This window comes from Myzus persicae, unplaced genomic scaffold (genome assembly GCF_001856785.1).
Source record: "Myzus persicae strain clone G006 unplaced genomic scaffold, MPER_G0061.0, whole genome shotgun sequence".
Lineage (NCBI taxonomy): Eukaryota > Metazoa > Arthropoda > Insecta > Hemiptera > Aphididae > Myzus > Myzus persicae.
The window spans coordinates 124,457-145,007 of record NW_019104289.1 but is presented as its reverse complement, the minus strand read 5'-3'; the positions used below and the strand labels follow the sequence as shown (position 1 = coordinate 145,007).

The window sequence follows — 20,551 nt, the reverse complement described above, 5'->3', positions numbered from 1 at the left end:
ATGGTTTGTCTGATAACAGTTTTAATAGTATTTCTAATATACACAACATTATTAATTTGGTCAAAATACCAGGACAAAAAAGATGTATCGAGGGTAAAGCATAGGTTTAGCAATTCACTATTAAAAACATAAATTCGTAAAATATAGGTAGTGCATTTTAGGGTGAAATTGTAATTCTCCATGATAACTATCCGGGAGAAGATGAAGCTTATTTAGTGACGGTATACACGGGAGACATCGCTGGTGCTGGAACTACGGCTAATGTATGCCTACAATTACACGGGAATATTAGCAGCAGTCGAGTGAATAAAATTTGTATTTTTTTTCTCCCTGATAACCCGTGTTAATAGTTACTATATTTTTAACCGCTTCAGATCCATTGGTTGTACAATTCAGAGTGTGACGTTTTGCAGCGTTTCAATGACGATTGGTTTATCATTTTTACACCAACAAGTCTCGGTGAATTTAAGTCTATTCATATATGGCACGATAATTATGGAAATAATCCTAACTGGTATTGTAAACGCATTGAAGTCACCGATGTGCGAAAAAATAAAAAATGGAATTTCAATGTGGAAAGATGGTTTACGACCATAAGCTCGTTTGAAGATATTGAGCACGTTATTATTGTAGGAGCGCCTTACGATTGGCAAAAAAAACCTATAGATGATGTTGGATTAACTATACGTGAAGAATATCTATGGGCAAGTGTATTTATACGGTAACAACTATAATATTTAAAAACAAAAACAGAAACTAAAATACCTACTACATAGTACTTAGTATATAATACTCCGATGATTCTTATTATACACTAAGGTCAATTAAAAATAAGAAAGAAATATATCCCTATAATACCTATACACTATACAGAGTTGTATAGAATATAGATTATAGACATTTATAATATTACACATTTTTAAAAAATACCGAAGTTTTAATGGGAATCATTATTGACGATTTTCTATGAACGCGTCTACGTGTTCAATGTGCGTGAGTGTGTGGTAAGTTATCATAAAAATGATATGTGACGGTGTGTAAAAGAAATAGCCTTAAAAATGTACGTTTATCTGTACCTATATGTACTCTTTGTCAATCCTACAGATAGACAATAGATTTAACAATGAGATAAGACTTCAGAAAACTGTTTCGCATTTGTCAATATGTCTATTTGAAACCGGACAGGACACATTTTAAGATTTTAAATTTAAATCCCGAATAATCAACAATTAAAATGCCATACATTTTAAATAATATTCAAACTAAATGTAATTATGTACTTATCTATCTATAAGAAATTGGGGAATGAAATTTGAAAAAGTCGACTGTTTGATACAACATTTGTTTGCAATAACTGACCGTTTACAATTCCCTTCATATTATAACTATGTATAATGAAACATGTAATAAAGTCAATAATAATATTAAAACGTCAAGTTTTTACAATTAATATCTTAAGTTTGTATAAGACTTTAAGCAGTGATTTAAATACAACTAATTCAAATTTACTAGAACAAACAAAGTAAAATGTTCTTTTATTATGTTTAGTCATCCAAGATCTTTAATAACACGATGTCAAAAATTGAACAAAATAATATGTTTATTATTGAGTGCAATGGTTACAAGCTTATTATTTTATGATTTTATAGACAGTAAGTCAACTCACAAATAAAAAATATATTTAAATAACATACAATTAATGTTTGTACAGATGACGAAGAAAATTTTTTGAAATTTGAAATAACATATTCTCAAATTTCTATTTCTATACAAGGATGTTTAATAAGCTTATTTATGACGTTTGGCACTAGTTATTGTTTTCAGTAAATACATAATATACTATATATTTTTGGTTTATACCCATTTTAAATTAGTAGGTACTAGTACTCACATTTATTTATAAATAATTTAATTTTCTTTTTTTAAACTTTAATATTCCTAATTAAAACCCAGTCGTACTACATAAGTACACAGTCAGACACGGATCCAGAGCAAAGATCTGGAGGGGGGGCACAATTTTTTGTTAATGTAAAATTACAATATTGGAATCACTGTCCACCATGAACTAAAATAGTACTATCTTAGTTGGTGCACCCCAAAATGTTACGTATAATAATATATTTTATCATCAGACATACATATAATTTTAAATATAGTAATATTAGGATCTGTACAATTATTAAACAATTTGGGAAGTAATATGTCCAGGGGGGGGGGGGCTAGGCCCGCTCCATGGATCCGTCCCTGATATCAGTACTATTTGTACTATTTAATTATTTTAAGTTATGATTTTAAATATAATTTAAAATATTTAATGAAATTAAAATTTAATTATAAAATGGTTTCTTAAATCTATTTCCAGTAAAAGTTCTGGCTACAACAAATATTATGTTGTTCAACAAGAGAAAAAAAATGATCAAATAAAAGGTACATTAAAACGTGTTATAATATATCAGATAAATAGGTGGTTTTAAATCCCTATACACGGGACATAGCATGATATCATAAATGCATATTATGTAAGTTGCCATAAAAGTTAAAGAATTAGATAATGTTAGTTCCAATACCACGTAAAAATTGAAAATGATAGTTCACTTAAAGAAAATTATAGGTCATTTCACGAATACCTACCCAATTTTGTCAAAATTTGAATATCAAACCCTGATAAAATAATCACATATATGTATATTTTATAATTGTATGCATCTATTATAACACCTTGTGAACCTCCTCCTTCCCACCAAAGTACCAAGTTTCTTAATGTTGGAGACTGAAACAAATTCTCTGAATTTCAGATACATAATGACAGACTCATTTTTGTAAGACCAATACTCGCTCGTCTAAGAACCGAAAATTATATTTTACAATCTATCAAACCTGACTTCACCCGTAAAAAAATTAAAAATATAAAATATAGCACTGAGTAGGTGTCATTAACTGGTTTTGGTGGACCTCTCTTCGTGAAATAATTTAAAAATAAATACATTTTTTATGTGGTTCAAACTACTCTCTACACTTTTCTGATATTTCTAAAATCAACTTCTGGGATTTTCAATCAAATTAAGTTGAGTAGTTTATAAGCTACAAACGTGAATTTGGTTTTAAAATATAATTATTAATTTTTTTTATTTGAGGTCATACACGCGACGATTTGATGCATGTTTTTACCACACCGAGTAACCAATTTCAAATACTTGAAACTTAAAATATATTATTATATTGCATATTATACATACATTGACATTTTTTAATTCAATTTTTTTTATCTTAGAAGTAATGAATACATATAACCCCCCCCCCCCCCAACAATGCAAATTCCTGTCAACGGCAATTAGTGGATAACAGTAAAATAAGCTACTTTAATAGCAATAATATATCATTAAATACTTACCTAGATAATATATGGTAGACCGCCTTCGCTCTAATCCGTTTTTTTCAAGTTAACACGTTGACCGCCATGAGCTCTTTTAATATGAGATCTCATGAAACTTTGCCATAGCCGCCACGGGATTTTTCCAAACTTTTACATAAACACTCGTTTGCCAATTTAAAGAAATATTTATTTAAAAAAAAACTAATAATGAAACTTGCAGACTTGTAACACCTACTGACATTGGCGACACTGTACATTTTAAATCCAACGAGAAAATACTGATTATTGACTTCTAGGAGAAAGTTAGAACGAGATGAAATCGTTGGAATCGTTTGCAGTTTATACGATTTCTCAAAATCCTTGTTCAAAAAAAAATGCCAAAACAATATTTGCGTTTCGTCTAGTACACTGTACATGGCTAAATAATTAGGTATGATCGCATTGAGACGAATTTTAGTCATGAGATGCGCACGTACCACGAATTAAGATATCTGGCAGGCACTATTATACCTACATTATTAATCTATATTGCGTGATTTAGCATGGGAAGGAATCTCAACCAGCAGTGATTTATTTAGCCATGGAATTAATAATTTTGTATATTTTAACCTTAGATCATATACACTGGATAGAGCTATGGCGCATGAGCAAAGTATATGATCTAAGCATTCAGTATACCTAATCGTCCTTATCACTATAACACATTATTGTTCCTTCCCCGTCCCGCGCGATATATTTCTTTTCTCACGCATGCGTAATAAGTACTTCGGGCATGAACAGGTCTGCTTCAAACACGGACTACTCGTGATATACGCTATAGCTCTATCCAGTGTATATGATCTAAGTTTTTAACTAATAAATCGATGTGATAATACATATTATGCACAGTCAGTGGCGGCTATGACACCTGCGTATCACAAAGTTGCGATCATACCTATACTCTATTGGCCGAAAGACCAGGACCGTTTCGGGCATACGACTCCCGGAAATACGGGTTAAGTATCCCTTCTCTACGACTAAAACTATTTTGTATGCGTAGTGAGTTCAAATAAACGTTTGTGTCGGCTGTTATGATAATATGCTACGTAGTATACCTATGATAATAATATAATAATATTCTATTATAATGTACATACAACATATTTTTTTAATTAATTATTTTAGAAATAACACGAAACGCTTTCGAACATACGAATTGAAATCGAATAGAGATTATACATTTAGAAATGGTTGGAAGTACCTACTTGGAACTAAAAAATGTGATTTTTATTTTTATACCCGCATAAGAATAGTAATAAACAAAATAAAATAAATTAATGTTTATAATATGGTTTACTTGCTATGTCCTGGGTTGATTGGTGTAGTCGTTGAACTTATCCCAGCTTAAGTATCTTGTACACTTGTAACAATCGACTATCACTGTAGATTATACACAACAAACGAGTGACGACACTAAACTATCTATAAGCTGTCGTTACCTATAAAAGCATTTATTTTATTACATTAACCCTGCAGATATTATGTATTATATTATGTATTATTGTATTGAGTGGTTCCAAATAATACGAAAATAATAATGATGTAGATATCCCACCTGCATTAGAACACAAAACACACTTAGATCGGAAGCTATAAACCAATTCTTATTAAATATAGTTAAGGCGGGTTTCCACTGTACACGTGAGTGCATACGTGCATACAAATCCTTCGCTATGATTTGTTGTTTAGGTCAGGTTACCACACGATTAACCACGTTACCGTGTTGTTGGGCATAGCTGAACATTTTTCGTGTACATGGCACATACATATAGTGGAAACCCGCCTTTAGACATTGCACAAATTGACGGTATACCCATAGGCGGAGATCTTGTGAAGTATTAAGGGGGGCTCAAATATTTGATGACAAACAGACCCGTGGGGGCATTGCCCTCACACCCCCAACAAACTAATTTTTACATTAGATCACTCATAAAAAATTGTTCCCGTTGACTCGTTATCATAACAACTTAAATAGTTACAAACATAAAAAAAGAATAATTAATAAACGATTTAAATTTTAAATTTAAATATTTCAAACATATTTGAACTAAATTATTTATTAAAAATCTAAATCACAATCTCAAAAGAAATGTATTCCCAAGAACATCAAACAATAAGTAAAATATAATTTAGTATAAAATGGTCAATACGGTTAACGATTCATTCAATCCGCGATAAACTTTACGATAGGTTTAATACAGCTATAGCGATAGTCCTATAATAGCTATCACTTCTCGAGAATTAACAAAAATTAGGAAAAGAAATAATATTTTTCCCATCTAAAATAGAATGGTATAATACGTATGTTATTCAATATAGATGGCCAGGGTACAAAATATGTACAATATTGGGTATATAAACATAATATAATATTATTGTGAATTGTGACTTAATTGTTCGGTATGTTACCGTAAATAATAAATTGGTAAATAGTGTGTATGTAATGTACTAGGTACACTTATATAATTGTGGATATAAGAATATAAAATGATGAAAAAAGTTCTGCAAACTGTACAAAATTACGGTATTGTTTGTTTAATATTCTTAGGGGGTCTTTAACTTCAAATCATTTATTTTGGGGGGACTAAGCCCCCGTAAGCCCCCCCCCCGATCTCCGCCTATGGGTATACCACATTCTGGGAGATAGCCAAACAAATAATACGATAGGTATCGGACAATTAATCATGGTGATTAGTGACATAATATTACTTTTTAGGTGAGTATTTTCATCAGCCTTAATTATGCTCATTAACTTACCCATTTATATTTGTAAATGTATTATTGGGTCCAAGCAGGATTTATAAATGTTTGAATTAAAAAAACATTTCTAGTTCATTTTATTGATCTAAAAATAATATAGTATAACAAATAGTAACAAACAATAATAAATTAATAAGTACCTACGAATGTAGGTACATAATTTTAAATCGTGTATTTATTATCATAGAATCTAAGTGGAAAAAGTTACTAGCTTTGATAGCTCCGCCTAAAACCGTATATTTGCCTGCTCAGATGGAAGATAAAAGTAACAAGAAAACTGTAATAAATTATTGGCTTATAGCTGGATGGTAGGTACTATTTTAAGATTACTAAGCCTTGTAATAATAACCGTGAATATACTTAATAAAACTTAATTTTCATGCAGGGTGTTAAGCATACTTATTTATGCTTTATCGATCGTTGTAATCATTACCTTTGGATTGAAAATAGGTCAAGTGAAAAGCTTACACTGGTTAATGACATTGCTAATAACGATTATACAAAATGCATTCATATTTGAACCTATGCAAATATTAATATTTAGTTTAATAATATTTAAACTCGATCATGTAACTCCATTAATAAATTGATAAAAATATAATATTTAAATGATTTTTATTATTGTTTTATTATTGTAGGGACGGCATCATATATTATTAAACAAATATACAATTAACCTGGATGATTTCCGTAGAAATACAAAGAAACAATTACAGAATATTCGCTTAATACAAAGTTTACGAGAGCGCAGAAAAAGATATGTGTATAGCCCGATGACACCAACATCTGCTCAAGTAGATATATATTTTTTTATGTTTATCGGTTTAAGCTTTTAAATTTTTTATTAACCTATTATTCCTATGTAATATCATAGTAGGTACATAGGAGGTAGGTTAGAAATTTGAATGTTTGCAAAAGTATTTTAGTAATCTCTTTTTAATGTGCTATATTGAGTAAAATAAAAGAAATAATAGAAATATTGAGTAGACGTCCAAAAAGGTGATTCATATTGTGCCAAACACTGTTTATATAATTATCTGGAATCATAACAATACTATCATAAATAATAATTAAATATTCTTACAGATTTTACAAGCTAGGTTTAGAGATAAATTGCGGCGTGAAAGATTTCAAGAAAATGTTGGTACATGTCTGCTATTAATATTAATATCATTATGTTGTATTAGTGGGTTGTATTCATTTAGCAATCACAAACATATCGTACATGCCAATAATATTAACAAATTATTTCTCAAAAGCTTATTACAAAAAAATATGATGGATTTGGAAATGTAACATAAAAATAGAAATAACTTTAAATGAACTATTTATTTTTAGTTAAATGTATGACCTGATAACAATTTTATTTTAGGATTAAAGCATTTTTAACTGAAACGCTTTTAAATCCCTTTCATACCAGAGAATACTATAGTGGAATGCCAATAGTCAATAAATCAATGCCATATCTAAGTGAAAGTATGAATGTTTATTAACTTTTAAAATATTAAAATAATTATAAATATAAGTAATATATAAATGTATAAATAAACATATTGTAATCATTAAGAATAACAAATTTGACTGAGTTGTCGAACTCATTACTTACTTATTTCTTAAAAAGTTTGAAGTCTTTGACTATAAAAATTTATATTGTATTACAATATATTGTCTTTAATAGATAATGCAAGAGGTTGGTGTAGTTTTTACAACAGTAAATTAGTGAACGGAGGCATTAGACTAAAACAAAATAGAATCGCAGAAAATAACTTAAGATGGGAAAGCGATACAGGTAGTTACAAAGAAAAATGGATAAAAACTACCGAAATTAGCGATGTTACGGCTTGGGTTTATAGGTCTATACCAGTGATAAAATATTTCGGACTATGTATGTATTCATTGCCATTAAAAGTTTACTTATAAAATAAACAGTGTACTGAAGAAAATTTACTCAAATATTTTAGGGTTTCCTGTTACAGAAAGTTCTGGATTTATATTAGATCTAACTGGACAACTATCGGAGTATGAGAAAAATATAAAAGATCACTTAGAAAATGGATGGTTGGATAATAGAACGAGAAATCTAGTCATTGAATTTCATACTTACACACCTAACATTAATTGCATTACTGTATTCAAAATAAAATTCCAAACTTTATCGGGACTATCATATACAGTACATAGTGAGGTATGTTAAATACAGTTCAAATGTTTACCTACTATTTTTTAAAACTTTGTAAATGTTAGTTAGTTAGTGCTTTTGGACAAAAGGATTTAAATATAAGGGTGATCAATTTTGAGTCCCAATGGTCTCAACATTCTTAACAAGTATACCTCTACATTTTCATTGAAATAAATCATATAAGTTATAATTGTAATACCCATTGATGGGTATTATAGTGAGTGTATGATTCGCTTATATTAAAATGGAATATGCCATGTTTCTAACTAATTATAATAGTTAAATAATCTGTTACCAATGGCAACCATTTAAATAAACAAAAAAAAATATTCGATTCCCATGAGCCGAATTTATGCTCGTCGCCCTAAAGCACATTTTATGTAATTAAAACCTTCACCATGTTATACTCTATCGACCATCACAGTGTTTCCCAACCGTTGATCTTCGATCCCATTGATTTTTTCGTTCGATTTCTATTAGAAATTATTATTATTATTTTAAATATTGAAAAAATTATGAATTTTATTATTGAGGAACAGTTTAATATTATTATCGTTGTTGCTGCCGACGACCGTTAAGTATTTTCCACTTTTATAACTTATAAAGTTATAACTTATAAGTGTGTAAGTATCAGATATTTTTTGATTCATTTTGTGTATTCTTGTTAATGAGCAAAAAAAGGTCTTCCTAGTCTTTGTGAAATTGAGATGATTCTCGACCTATAAAATCGAAGTGGTCCGTGGTGGTAAAAATGTTGGGAGTCACTGATGTATCATTTGAAAAAAAATTCGACGTAATCGATGGCGTAGTTTCTGAGATTAGCTGAGAAAGTATAGATTTCACGCTTACATAGTTAGAAGATAACTATAAAAAACAAAAAAAAGCTCTAGGTTTCGTTTAAGAATACACAATAGCGGATATGCCAGGAAAATGGACACTTTTTTTTCAACAAAAAAATTCAACATTTCATTAATAAAATAATCACTTCGTCTAAACTCTAGACCAACGATTCTCAATCGGGTTATTATTAGTTCACAATTATTTTAGGGTCGTCAATCCATGTGGGAAAAAATTGTTTCACTTAGAATCTTATAATTAATAGTAAGTGTTATAACTTATAATATATATATTTTTTTTTTTTTGGATAGTCCGGTAGTCGATAAAAACGTTCCTTGAAGTGTACATAATATACCTTTTTTTGTAAAATATATACACAAATAAGTGCAATAATAACTTACAGTTGGTTCAATTTTTTAAATGTTTACATAAAAGTGTCATTGGGCATCTTGGTGACATTATAGGGGGTTGCGAACTCAAAAAGGTTGAGAACCGCTGCTCTAGACCACGGACTAAGATATAATGGACTGGTATAGACTACCTTATCAGTGGCCCTCAAATGTTTCTAAAGCCGCCATAAGGTACAACTATGGGTAAAAGCACCATATATACATGTGTTATAAGAACACAATGATCAAAATAACCAATAACATTATTAATTATGAAAACATTAAATCAATATAATATACTCATTGTATCGTATTCAAATTTAATATTCATAATATCCGTGGATTTTCGTGACCAAAAGTCGTTCAAAATAGTAAACTTCTAAATAAACAATATTAGTAACTTTATTTGTTACTAGGAGCGCTTTTACCCCTAGTTGGCACGTTACCTTTCGGCGGCCTGTTATGATGGGGGGGGGGGGGAGTGGCGGTGTCGTAACATTTGAGGACCCTTCCTCTACTACCCCCGACCAAGTCGTTTCCAGTCCAGTTTATCTTAGTCCGTGCTCTAGACACTTGTGATTTGTGAGTGGTGCTTGTGAGTAATAAGAGAAAATGATTGGTTATGAGGCGGTTGGTGGTTACCTTGTGACCCGTGGCCACGAGGACACCGCTGCATGCGCATTAACTGACCGGGTATCGTACACGGATGGGTGATCATGTACGCTTAGGCACCCGAGTTTCTAGACACAGCCTAAAATAACTATTTTATCATGATAGTGTCTAAAAGATATCACTGTCGTGTGTATATATTTTATAGGTGTGGTCGGTGCCTTCGGATTCGGTGGTCGTGACGTGGAGCACGTACGTGTTCACGCTGGTGTTCATGTTTGCGTACGCAATGATGACCGTGCGGCTGATGATTTCTCTGAAGCACATGGTGTCCGCCATGTACGACTACGGCGGCGGCGAGTACCGGGCGCTGTGCGCGGCTTACGAGTGTGCGGTGCTGGCGGTGGTCATGTGCGCGATGTTCGCGGTGACCGGCCGCTGGCAGTTGATGGAAGTGGCCCACGAGTTGTACTCGGTGGCCCAGGAGACGGCGGTCGTCGGCACCATGACGTACATGTGCCAGGCCCACGAACATGTGGCCTCGCTGGCGTCCGTCATCGTGGCCATGGCGCTGTTCCGCACGTTTCAACTGGTCATGTACGAGAGACGAGCGTCGCACGTGGTGCGAGCCCTGGGCGCGTCGATGAGGCCCGCGGCCACGGTGGCCGCCTACTGCCTGATTGTCACGTACGGCGCCTGGGGCGGCGTGACGGCCGGCGATGGCCCCGGGTTCCTCAACGCGTTCGTTTTGTCCCGGACGGACTGGCGGAACGACGTGACTCAGCCGCCGCCGATGGCCACGGTCGTCTCGGCCGTCGCGTTCCTGCTCTTAAACGCCGCCGTCGTGTCGATCATCACCAAGCGCTACGTACTGTCCAAACTTTACACTCGACAATGACGTGCCGATATTGTCAATGATTGTTATTGATTTGTTGTTCGTTCGAAACAGCGTTAATACTGTTTATCGCCATGCCTGTTACCTACCTACTTGTTATTGTTATATTATGATACTGTATTATAGTTTTGAATTTATTTCCTAATATTATTTTATACTCGACACTGTTTAATACTATATACTTGTTATCTATAAGTACGAATCGCAGCTTTAAAGCGTACCTAAATGGCTGAACAAAATAAATAAGCAATAGGTATTTTTAGCGGTTCAGGTGCAGGACAAATGCACCGATCCAAATTTAAAACGCCGTCAAATTATTACTCACTTTTCAAAGCCTAGTGACTAGACCAGTGGACAGTGGTTCTCAACCTTTTTTGGTTCACGGCACACTGTGGTACATCACAAGTTTTCACGGTACACTCACGCACTTGACAACCACAACATATTATTTGGCAACTTCGGCGAAGACATTAGGTTATCGCCACGCACCTAAATATGTATGACATTTCTGATTTCTCACGGCACATCTAGTCGATCTCGCGGCACAGTAGTGTGCCGTGGCACACCGGTTGAGAACCACTGGACTAGACAGTAGACAGTGACTGCAATGTTTTATCTAACACACTCATAGTGACATGAAATGTCACTCGAAAATCAATCCACCGAAAAATTCAAAAACAGTAGGTAATATATTTATGAAAATGGCCAGCAACGGGTAACGATCTCACCTAAGTTTGAAAAACATTGACATTCTCGAATCATTTTTTTGGTCAACGTCTATATCGCCATTTTATTAATGGTCAAGTCCAGTTTAGAAGGTCACAAGACGTTCCTACCCCTTTAAAATCTAACTAACATAAAAGCACTTGAAGAACTATTTTACATCTCAAGCTTTCCTAGTTAAAACTAACATTTTTGAAATGTTTGTTTTGCAAAAATGTAACTAACCGATGCCGTGAACTATCTAGATAAGTGTTGAAACCCAATACCCATTCGTAAATCCTTGCACCGCAAAATTCAAAAACAAGTAAAATATTTATGGAAATGGCCAGCAACAGGTATCTGAAGCATTTAAATTCGAAAAACATTGACCTTGTCCATTTTTTTCTTTTAACTTCTAGATCGCCATTCACCTATAAGGCTATATCTTACCAGTGCCTTAAACTTTACAGCTTAATTATAGCTCTATACCCTATTGGAGAGTGCATATTATGTACTGACGTCCTATGGTCTTAATTTTTGTATTGATTGTTATTTCTGCGAATTGTGATCATTAATAACAGTACACTGTATACTTCTTGTAGATTGAATGGAATATATTTCAATCTGTTGACTAATGTCTAATAGGTACATTCAACATTGAATCTGTGAATCACGAATAACATCGTTGATCGTTCCCTACAATCTTGCTGTGAACATTTATTTTTTTCTATTTATTGTTATTTGTTATCTATCTCAGTGATAAAAAACATTAATAATATACACACATGATATACATACATTGTTATCTATCAACAATCATAATCACACTAATCACAGTGTTCTGATTTGAGTGATTTCTGACTTTCTGAGTGACTTCTTAGTTCTCACTTGTCGTAATAAATTTGTACTATTACAATAGTGTAGTCTAAATAGTAGGTAATGTCTATTAAGAGTTAAGACTATTAAGTATTTAAATATTAGGTACCAAAATAAATAATTATTAGCATGCGCCATGTAACTATATAATTAGTAATTACTAATCAGTTACCTAATATGTAAATCGTAAGTTTAAGCTGTTAGATATACAGAATGACAGACTTTTAGAGTCTAAGCTGTACTTACTTATCTTAGTAAGTTTCTATTGAAGTCTGTGGCATATTTTATAAAACAGTAAGTTACTAGTACAGTTATTACATTTACTTTTAATGGTTATGGAATTTGTTACCCGTTGTAAATTCTGTAATAAATATTTTGTTTAATTATTAAATCAGTATTCAATAATACAAATTTTAATGCCTAGGTATTTCAAAGTTCAACTAAACAGTAAACAATGATACTTACCTTACACAAATTAATAATACTCAATCTCAACATTTGATATTTATTACCTAATCATTTTTATAAAAAATAATTATTTAATTTGCAATATAATTTTAGTTATTAATTAAGAAGTTGAATATGTCATTAATAAATTAATGTACATTGACACCTCTTTCTTCTATCATGTTGAATATTATATTTTCTATCGTACCATAAACCATACTATACACACTTTTTTCTATATAATTCTGTAAAACACTGTAGTTTACCAATAATTTTATAATATTATACTTAATTATTGATACTACCACAGAATAGATGAAATTCTGTTGTATAGGCAAAGAATACATTTCATTTATCCTGTTGTGTAGGCACTAACATAAGATTATTAATTAATTTCTAATTTAAGCTATATTATTTTTTGAACAGTTACCCTTCGACTTGATCTGTGATTGTGAGTATTTTCGTAGAAAAAAAGTTTCATACATACATCTCACTTCTATCATGTACGATGTTCACGTTCTTTTTGTAGGCTACAGTCGGCCAACAGAAGGTGGTATGTTGGCTAATTGCACCTGCACATTGGTCAAAGGTCCTAAAAACATTATTGTTGATACTATGACCCCGTGGGATGGTAAGAATTTAATAAATGCTATTGAACAACATGGAATCGGATGTGATGACATTGATTATGTAATTAGTACTCATGGCCACTCTGATCATGTGGGTAACAATAACTTATTTTTGAATGCTAAGCATTTGGTGGGTCGATGTATTAGTTACAAACAGATGTACTATGACGACAGTACATTTTTCAACAGTGATGGTGTGTATGAAATTGATGAGAGTATTCTAGTTATCTCAACCCCTGGACATACACTGACAGACGTATCTGTTATCGTTCAAACCACCAAAGCATCAATTGCAATTGTAGGTGACTTGTTTGAATGTGAAGACGATATAATGGATGAATCCATTTGGTTAAATGCTGGTAGCGAAAATCCAGATTCACAGAAAAAGTATAGAAAAGCTATCATGGAACAAGTGGATTGGATTATTCCTGGGCATGGTGCTATGTTCTCTACCAGTAAATACAAGTGATCAATTATTATAAAATAGAAATAATCTTAAAACTGTTGAGTATGTATATATACTATAATGTAGACAATTGTAAGTGATTGTTAGCAATTGTGATGAAATAATTATTTATACTTACAAAATACGATACCAATAAACAATTATTCAAGTATCTATTTGTTAAATTTTTATGAATTTAAATGAATAGGTGATTTAAAAAATATTCTTGTTTTCTGTAAATTATTATATACGGTGATAATTTTTAATGCATTATCATACAACATCTTTTCACAAATATATTTTCGTTCCTATGTTGACATTAACTGTCATATATATTTTTTTAAATATAACAACTATAATTATGTAAGTATAACTTGTCAATTAAAATTATCTGTGTTTTAACTATGTTATAAGTAATGAGTAATAACAGCAAATTGTATTTGAATGTTGATACCTTCACTGTATTAAATTTATGATATGTTTATTGTATATTGTACCTATATTATTTTTATTCATGATAATTAATAGGATTGAATGTACCTAAAGGTTTTTGTTTCAGAACATCAATCAATAATAATAACATAATATTTAAATGTTTTGGTATTTTTTCTTTGGTTCTGTTTTCAAAAGTACTGTAGACTTCGTTAAACACTGTGAACAACACTTAGGATAATTTTTGTCAGCTCGGAATGGTTGGCATGTATGATTAGGCAATTTACATGAAGTGCACGGTTCACATCTGCAACAAAAAAAATATTACAATTTATATTAATTCTTCAGAGGCTTATACTTTTTTATTTTTGTTATGACTCACTCCATAGTTTTGATTGTTGGGGTTTTTGAGTTCTTTTGCCTAGAACAAGTTCGTTTTTCACATTTTCCCACTGGATACCAAACGGAGTCTACCTTGTAAGCTGATTTAGTTTCCTCGTCATAACATTTTGTAACTGTAATATTGGTTTTAAAATAATGTTTAAAATTGAATAAAAATTTGTATTTATATAATAGCTAGGTACTTGTACACTTATATAATTAACAAACTATTTTTTGGTTGATTTTAATTTACCAAGATACCCACATATTTTTAATTATATTATTTCAGTCATTTAGGACTTACAATTGTCCATCTATAACAATTAATAAGACTTTCATGCTTCACTCATCTGAGGTTAAATATCTTGGCCTAATACTGGTCAGATACTTAACCTGGTCTTCTCATCTTAAGGATAAGTGCAAGGCGCTTAAATGTAAACTTCTTGTCTTCGTTTGTTAAGGCCATTTCCATCTCCAAACTCAACATTATCCATTGAATTTATTTTTTACAAAACCCTCACAACTATTATAGACATATGATATTTTAATTTGAAGTTCTGCTAAGAATATTAATAAGAGAATCCCTCAAGCCTCTTAAAATAACTGACTTCGCTTAATTACCGGAGCTTTCCAGTTTGTCTTCAACAATCACTAAAATTATACCTTAAAATCTGCTTAGTAAATAAAACTTGCTCACTTTTTACAAGCATTACTGTTCAAAGCTCCAATAAAACTCCAACCAGGCTATTAATTACCATTAAAAAAGTAATTACTATAAAATTGACTACTACAATTGACTATTACACATAATTTGTATTGAATGTATTATTTTTTTAATATATACATTTCAATATCAAGTGTTTTATAAAGTTTTATCTACTATCTAGAGTCTTGTATTTATGGTTTATCTTATATTAACTTAATTAAATAATTCTATTGTATGACTAAAAATTAATTTTTACTTCAATTTAGAATATTAATATTTCTACTGACGATAGTAGGCATTATTTTGAATACACTCAAATTATGAATTTTAAGTTTCCTTAGTCCCCAAAATATGTATTAACAACTTCAAATATATTAAACTAATTAACTATGGTATGATTTAAATAATAATTAATTCAATTGTTTTTCATATATTTTTAGTTTATGCTATAATATTAAGAATTAGGATATTCAATTAATTGTAAGTACCTATATGAAATACCTCATTAACTTGTGTAGGCATACAAAATAATAAATACTAATATACACAGTGGAAAAAAGTTGTAAGTCCTTATAATTAAGATTTTTAAAATCAACATCATTACTAAAATAGTAATAAAAAAACATTGAGACAATGTATTTTCATTATTTTTAGAATGCTGGAAGATCAACTCATGAAGAACCTTGTATTCAATATTCTAACCATAGATATTAAAATTTTAAATTTTATGCTTATGCATTTGTAGCCACAATAATTTGAAATTTCGTAATTTTGACAAATTCATGAAAAATTGAACTTAAAATGCTTAAAAAAAACATGATTGTATTTTTGATGTTTAAAAAAAAAATATTATTGAATAAGAATTTATGAGTTATAGGGGGCCTATGTTATAATATATTCAATCATTCTTCATTTTTGCTGGCGAATAAATTATTTATCACATGTACATAAATGGAAATATGCATATAATTATATAAATAGCTCAAAAAGTGTCAACATATTTTGAAAATTAAACTAGTTAAGTAAGTATATCTATTAATTAGTAAATGATAAAATATCAATATTTGGTTTAGGTTTCAAATCTCCTTGGTTATTTATTATTATTAATTAGGAGGATTAGTTGACAACAAAAAAACAAAATACATTTTACTGAAAGCTAGTATACTATTCTACTAATATTCAAATACTCCCGTTTTCTGTAATGTTTATTTTGTTCCAGATTAATTTGTAAATTAGGTTCTGTAAAGACAAAACAAATCAAAAATACGTTATTTCAAAACAATAAATTCATCGCTTGAGTGCTTCACTCATAAGTCATAATTTCAAAAACGACAGACGCTTATTTTTTTATTAATAAATGAGAATCACGGAACGTCAAAAAACCTATCTAATAAAATTACTATTCTATCACAAATTTTTTAAATTATCAATCGGTAGTTAAAATAATATTATACCTACATATGACTATTTTAAATATTTAAACATACATTTCTCGAAAAGTATTGATTAATGTTTTTGAAAATGTTTTTTTTAGATAATTTTAAGTTTTTTTAAAACAATATATATATTTACTTGGTTTAATTATAGCACCCATTTGTCTAATAATTACCTGCAATATTATACTATAAACATTAGAAAACGATAAAAATGATAGTAAAAAAACATTTTTTCTTATTAATTTTGTTTTGAAATTGCATCCAATTAGGTAGGTAAATAAAAAAAAAATTTTGCAGTCGTTAAGATTTTTCGAGAAAATTAATGTTTATCTTTATTAGTACCACTTTGTATTTATATAGGTAGATGTATAAATAGTGTTAGTCGAATTCTTGTCTCAAAATAGACCCTATTTTATGCATAGATAAGGATTAATGAGGCCTTTAATTATGGCGTAGGTAATGTTATGGCGGGCAACCGAAATGGTAATTCGGAGAATTCCTAATAAGATTATTCACATGTATCAAATGAAATCATTAATTCATCAATTTAGGTATGCAAATACCGTTAGTTTCGCTTAGACTATTTGCTAACCACAATAGGTCATAGAGGATACGTAACTATAGTACGTAGGTACTTAGACAGTTGGACTTATACTCTGATTATAATTAATTATAATATAATTAATAAATTATAGACTTTAGCTTTGTATTTACATAGGTACCTATGATTACCTTATCATACCTATACTTAAATTATTAGAGATTAAGAAAAAAAAAATCAAAATTTTAACAAAAATGTTATAGGGCGTAGAGGTACGCCATTATATTATTTTATTGATAAAATTATGAATAATTGACTGCCTTTTATCAAACATGCGTATTACAAAAAAAATATTATATTGAAATAGGTATAAATTGTAACCATTATACCTGGGTAATACCTTTACATGAATAGGTAAATTATCACCTAAATTAATGACATTTTCATGTTCACTCACTCAAGTTGGACTCTTTGATTTCCTCATTTCCGAACCCTTCGGCTTGCAGTACGTTCTCTTTATCGTTGTAGAAGTCTGGGGCCGCCGCGGACAGAGAGCACAGCGTGGCCATTGACAAGATGATAGTCAGTTTCGACATGATCGAATGGTGTGACGTACAGTGGACGGTAAAACAAAACAAAATAATTAGCAACACCTATATGTACATGCGATTTGTGACAATAAACAATAGAGCGCAATATTCGTGAATGCGAAGGACGTAACTAATGCGCGTAATAATTTTAAAACGAGGAGACCAAGACCTGCGATAACCTCAACGGCTAACCTTTTTTGTCTCTGGTTATCGATTGCAATATTTTAATAATTTATTTACCTACACGAACAGCGTGCTGTACGTAAGTAGGTACCATAAACATATAGGTATAATAATAAGTAGGTACCTGGCATTAAACATGCGCAGTTGTTACCTAAGTGCCTACTGCTTATATAAATACATAATATATTTGTGTAAATAGTCAGTAGGTATAGCTGTGTAGAATGTGTTTGTGACCCATTGTCTTATAAATAAAAAAACAAATCGTCCATCGATGTATTCATTTTTTAGATCTCCGATTGTGTTCGGGCGCATATATATACCTACCTATTATTACATACCACTATACCAGTACCCATCCAAAGCTATATATCAGAGCCCTACTTAGAAATTAGGGGTCTGGGGATAATTTTTTGGCGTGGCCTCTCGGCCTGAATTATAAATCCAGTGGTTTTTTTATAGTCAATTAATTTTTAAGATTACACCACATAAGTCTATGAGTAATTAATTAATGTTGATTGGTATATGAATAAACCGTATTACAGTATTATTTGGGGGGCCCTAATTATGCCGGGACCCAGAGCTGCCCCCTAGCTCTCCCTCCACCACAATGAGTAGGGCTCTAACTCTCTAAGCTGTAGCGACAAACATAACTACACCCATGTTTATAAAACCGCAGAAAACACGCCTAACCCTATGTATAGTATAACGATTATATAATTTTATTATGCGAAGAGTTATTCGTTTTTGAACGGACGAGTTTGTTGATCTGCGCTAGCAAGTGTACAAAGGATCGGAATTATGACGGATTTATGTCATCATCTCTAGGGTAGGGGGACCCCGTCATCGGTCTTATAGGCCTCGGCGTGTTATGGCCCGAGACGAAAACCAATTTTCGTTCTTGTCGGAAGGCGGGCGGCGTCTGACTGGAATAATTAAATTCGCACAAGGCTGCTAATACTGTTGGTTTTTTTTTGTTCTCGGTCATTAAAATCCACAACAGCGGTAAGTTGACTTCTTTCGGTTCATTTAATTTTAATTTTGTTTTTTTTTTCACCATCGCATGCGTATATGATTTTGGGTCGCTTATTTGGTAGCCATACGCGTGTGGACGTTTGTATTACGCGTATGATTAATTCGCCAGATATTCGTATGCGTCATTAGGTATATAATTTCTTAAAATATTTCTTTAACCTATATACCTACGATTTTTTTTAATTTAATTAAATGTAAGAACATTGCGCTTGTTTTGTTTTTTCTCTAACCTATATCATATTATTATACTTATATTTCACGGTGATAAATGCCTACTTGGATAATACGCGAAACAAAATAAAGGTATCCGCAATAACTGCATTATGCGATTCATTTATTGAAACAATTATGAATTATCATTCTCTGGCTTTAAACCATATGTTATACTATACATGTTTGGAAATTAGTAAATGGCCTTTGATCCTAAACGATTTGACAACAGACTGTCAAAAAAAATTAGGTTAGCTGTGAAAGAGCATGCATGATGCGACAAATATTAAATATAAGTATCTACAGGATGATTTAAAACAAAATTCCTTATTTTAAAACAATTTGAATAAAAAATAATTGTCCTTTTTAAACTATTTGGTACCTACTTCAAATATTTGTAGTTTTGCATACTTGCATATTGGTATGGTTTTAAATAAAATATGACAGTACTATTGAATAGGTACCTACTTATTTGTGCAGTGTATAAAATATATTCGCAATACATCTTAATCTAAGGCTTGTTTTTGATGATGGTAATAATTAATTTAGAAATGTACCTAGACGGCTAGCCTAGGTATTGTGATTGTTGTGTAAAACACATACTTATACTTATTTAAGACCAGAATTTAAAGTGAAATTAATTAAAATTCATTTAATATGACACTCTATTGTTTATGGCAGATAGGTATGTTACACAAATTTTAGAAAAAAAATAATATGCTAGAACCTTAAAACCTATATAAAATGATTAATGAAAAACATTTATTGCCTACATCTAGGAATGGCTGTTAAATAATTGTACCCAAGAGAAGAAAATTTAAATTTTTATAATACACATAAAAATGTATTCAAATGTCCTG

General features: G+C 31.0%; 3 protein-coding genes across 4 annotated transcripts; 2 read left to right on the top strand and 1 right to left on the bottom strand.

Annotated features, from left to right (window-relative positions):
* Window positions 1-11,228, top strand: LOC111040922 (polycystic kidney disease protein 1-like 2). The gene is made up of 14 exons (XM_022324995.1): window positions 1-93; window positions 162-302; window positions 375-721; window positions 1,549-1,652; window positions 1,712-1,823; window positions 2,363-2,427; window positions 6,360-6,480; window positions 6,558-6,741; window positions 6,811-6,966; window positions 7,259-7,464; window positions 7,545-7,648; window positions 7,851-8,057; window positions 8,134-8,357; window positions 10,395-11,228. The coding sequence occupies exons 1-14, from the start codon at window positions 1-3 to the stop codon at window positions 11,082-11,084; spliced, it is 2,754 nt and encodes a 917-aa protein (XP_022180687.1). The 3' UTR covers window positions 11,085-11,228.
* Window positions 11,229-12,591: 1,363 nt separating this feature from the next.
* Window positions 12,592-14,386, top strand: LOC111040923 (metallo-beta-lactamase domain-containing protein 1). Of its 2 annotated transcripts, XM_022324997.1 has the most exons (3): window positions 12,592-12,953; window positions 13,533-13,557; window positions 13,636-14,386. In XM_022324997.1, exon 3 carries the CDS (start codon window positions 13,662-13,664, stop codon window positions 14,202-14,204), a length of 543 nt encoding a protein of 180 aa, XP_022180689.1. In that variant the 5' UTR covers window positions 12,592-12,953; window positions 13,533-13,557; window positions 13,636-13,661; the 3' UTR covers window positions 14,205-14,386. The 2 variants fall into 2 exon arrangements, with proteins under 2 accessions (XP_022180689.1, XP_022180688.1); XM_022324996.1 differs by having other exon boundaries at window positions 12,593-12,953; window positions 13,533-14,386.
* Window positions 14,387-14,491: 105 nt separating this feature from the next.
* Window positions 14,492-18,419, bottom strand: LOC111040921. The gene is made up of 3 exons (XM_022324994.1): window positions 18,134-18,419; window positions 14,995-15,127; window positions 14,492-14,919 (listed from the first exon to the last, which is right to left on the bottom strand). The coding sequence occupies exons 1-3, from the start codon at window positions 18,270-18,272 to the stop codon at window positions 14,769-14,771; spliced, it is 423 nt and encodes a 140-aa protein (XP_022180686.1). The 5' UTR covers window positions 18,273-18,419; the 3' UTR covers window positions 14,492-14,768.
* Window positions 18,420-20,551: the final 2,132 nt, after the last annotated feature.

Coding starts and splice junctions, on each gene's coding strand:
- LOC111040922 (XM_022324995.1), top strand. CDS start 1: ATGGTTTGTCTGATAACAGTTTTAATAGTATTTCTAATATACACAACA. Junction 722..1,548: donor TGGGCAAGTGTATTTATACG/GTAACAACTATA, acceptor TATTATGTTTAG/TCATCCAAGATCTTTAATAA. Junction 6,967..7,258: donor TGACACCAACATCTGCTCAA/GTAGATATATAT, acceptor ATATTCTTACAG/ATTTTACAAGCTAGGTTTAG.
- LOC111040923 (XM_022324996.1), top strand. CDS start 13,608: ATGTACGATGTTCACGTTCTTTTTGTAGGCTACAGTCGGCCAACAGAA.
- LOC111040921 (XM_022324994.1), bottom strand. CDS start 18,272: ATGTCGAAACTGACTATCATCTTGTCAATGGCCACGCTGTGCTCTCTG. Junction 15,128..18,133: donor AATCAAAGAGTCCAACTTGA/GTGAGTGAACAT, acceptor CCAATATTACAG/TTACAAAATGTTATGACGAG. Junction 14,920..14,994: donor CCAACAATCAAAACTATGGA/GTGAGTCATAAC, acceptor TTTTTGTTGCAG/ATGTGAACCGTGCACTTCAT.